Genomic DNA, 2,313 nt, shown 5'->3' on the forward strand with positions numbered 1-2,313 from the left:
ATAGATCCAGCCGAACTGCTCGTAGAACGTGATGCGATTGGACAAGGCAGTGCCACCAACGTTTCTTTCTCTCATAACCTGTAGGTGAATAGTGGTATGTTGCTATTCCTTATATAGGGTGCACACTACCAACCAGATTCCACAGTTAACTCTGGGGTCTACTAGATTTTCCTTCATGGATGGAGCAAAACCTACAATTTTGACACAATACAACCGTTTCGACAAGCGATCTAAAAAAACAAAACAACCCCAACCACTTTCGTTGTGAAGACCACAGTCGAATTTAGTTAAATCAAGTCATAATGTACCAAAATAGTAACTTTATTCGCATCCATGGGGCATTAGGTACCCCAGAGTCATAATGTAGGCTGCTTTAGTTCAAGGAGGGTGCCGTGGCGGAGCGGTTAGTGCGCTCATCTCCGAAGCGAAAAGTGTGGGTTCGAGCCTCGGTTCGGACATGGATTTTTTCGCCCCCTCCTGGCATCCAGCAGTAATAGTTACCTGACTTCGAGTTGGGGAAGTAAAGGCGGCGTGGACATGAAATGGCCACCCTACCGCTATATTCCGAAAGCCCAGGAAGTTGTCTTACTAACAAAGCAATCCGCAATGTCTGGATCGGATGCGATAACAACTTTAGTTCAAGACTCGGTGATATCGCCAAGAAGTAGACGATAAGGCATTATGGGAGAGTGGTAGGGATCCCCAACGTAGCGACAGTTAGTATTTTACACAATACTTGGGAATACAATGAAGATGAGCAGTGCTGAAATTATTTCAACCTGTTAAAGGAGGCAAAAGTAGGCTCTGGCTATAAAAAGGTTGACAGGCTCTGTTTTATACCATGCAAGCACAAAAATAACTCATGAAGCATTACTGCCGATGTCTGCTTCACTAGTTTCAGGACTGGCACTTAAAAGAAGTGGAGCATTACGGCGTCCAATGAGAACTGATATACCGAAGAGATGTTCAATCTACATATACCCCCCCCCCCCCCCATTTTTTTCTCAAAAACAAGTTAATAGTATTTTTCATACATATAGTCAGGTCGACCCATAGTGACTCCACAAAAAGTGGAGACTTTGGATGTACTCATCATCATCATCATCCTCATCATCATCATCATCATCATCATCATCATCATCATCATCATCATCATCATCATCATCATCATCATCATCATCATCATCATCATCATTATCATCACAATCATGAGATGATATAAGAACTTTGTAAATGAAGAGCTCAGTCCACATTGCGAAGATGCGGCCATGAAAAGGAGGATGTCAAACATTATTATGTTTGAATGTCCAGGAACAATGGCACTTCGAATGGAGTTATTTGGACGAGTGGAGGTGCCTCTAAGTATTTTGACAAAGGAGCCAAATAAAGAGCCTCGCTCTCGCTCGAATATTTATTCGTGGAGTCCACCAGACCCATTAAGGAAATAACAAAAATGATCATCATCATTATCATTGTACCAGGCTGACTGACCTCCATGACCCGGCGAAAGAGCTGCCGGCCGATGCCCAGCTCCCTGTACCCGTCCTTGACAATGTTCATCCCCGAGGAGGCCACGTGATCACCGTGACTGAGGATTCCGTTGTGACCTTGAGAGGTGGGGGGGGGGGAGTAGGGGGAGAAGAAGGGTTAGGGGTCAGAAATGGCTCGGTAAATTTTGTAAGACGTTTCGGAGAACATCACAGCCACCACCACTACTACCATCCCCACCACCACGAACAACATCATCATCAACAACAACGAAACCAACAAAAACAACAACGAAAAACCTCAAAAGCAACGGTACACCAGTATATTAAGCAACACACCACCATTACTATCTCGAAGTCTTTTCCTCCTACCAACAACCGCACGCCACCCACATAACGATATTCGTGTCTTCATCTTCCTCGATCAGTAGACCGGGAGGCTCAGCCGAAAAGACACAAGAGGGATAATTCATTTACATGTTCCACTAGTTCTCCTACATCATCATCATCATTATCATCATCATCATCATCTTGACCACCAAAACTACCACCACCACCATCACCATTACCATTTACAACAACCACCACAACAACATCAACAATAAAAGCATGAGCAAAAATACACTTACATAAACATCACCGCAACCACAGTGCTGCTAAGCCTTTTCTTGCAACAACCACGCGCAAGCCCACCCACATATGATATTCTCGTCTTCATCTTCCACGACCAGCAGACCGGAAGGATCAACCGAAAAGACACAGGAAATATAATCCATGTTCCACTGGCTCTTCATCATCATCATCATCATCATCATCATCATCATCA

The 2,313-nt window shown here is 44.1% G+C and overlaps 1 protein-coding gene across 1 annotated transcript in view; it reads right to left on the reverse strand.

Moving 5' to 3' along the window:
- LOC106011920 overlaps nucleotides 1-2,313 on the reverse strand; it is a 10,268-nt gene that overhangs the window by 7,034 nt on the left and 921 nt on the right. The window contains exon 2 of the mRNA XM_013083147.1: nucleotides 1,492-1,607. Within this exon, the coding sequence (XP_012938601.2) occupies nucleotides 1,492-1,607 (116 nt within the window). The remainder of the gene's footprint in view (nucleotides 1-1,491; nucleotides 1,608-2,313) is intronic.

This window comes from Aplysia californica, unplaced genomic scaffold (assembly GCF_000002075.1).
Source record: "Aplysia californica isolate F4 #8 unplaced genomic scaffold, AplCal3.0 scaffold00214, whole genome shotgun sequence".
Classification (NCBI taxonomy): domain Eukaryota; kingdom Metazoa; phylum Mollusca; class Gastropoda; order Aplysiida; family Aplysiidae; genus Aplysia; species Aplysia californica.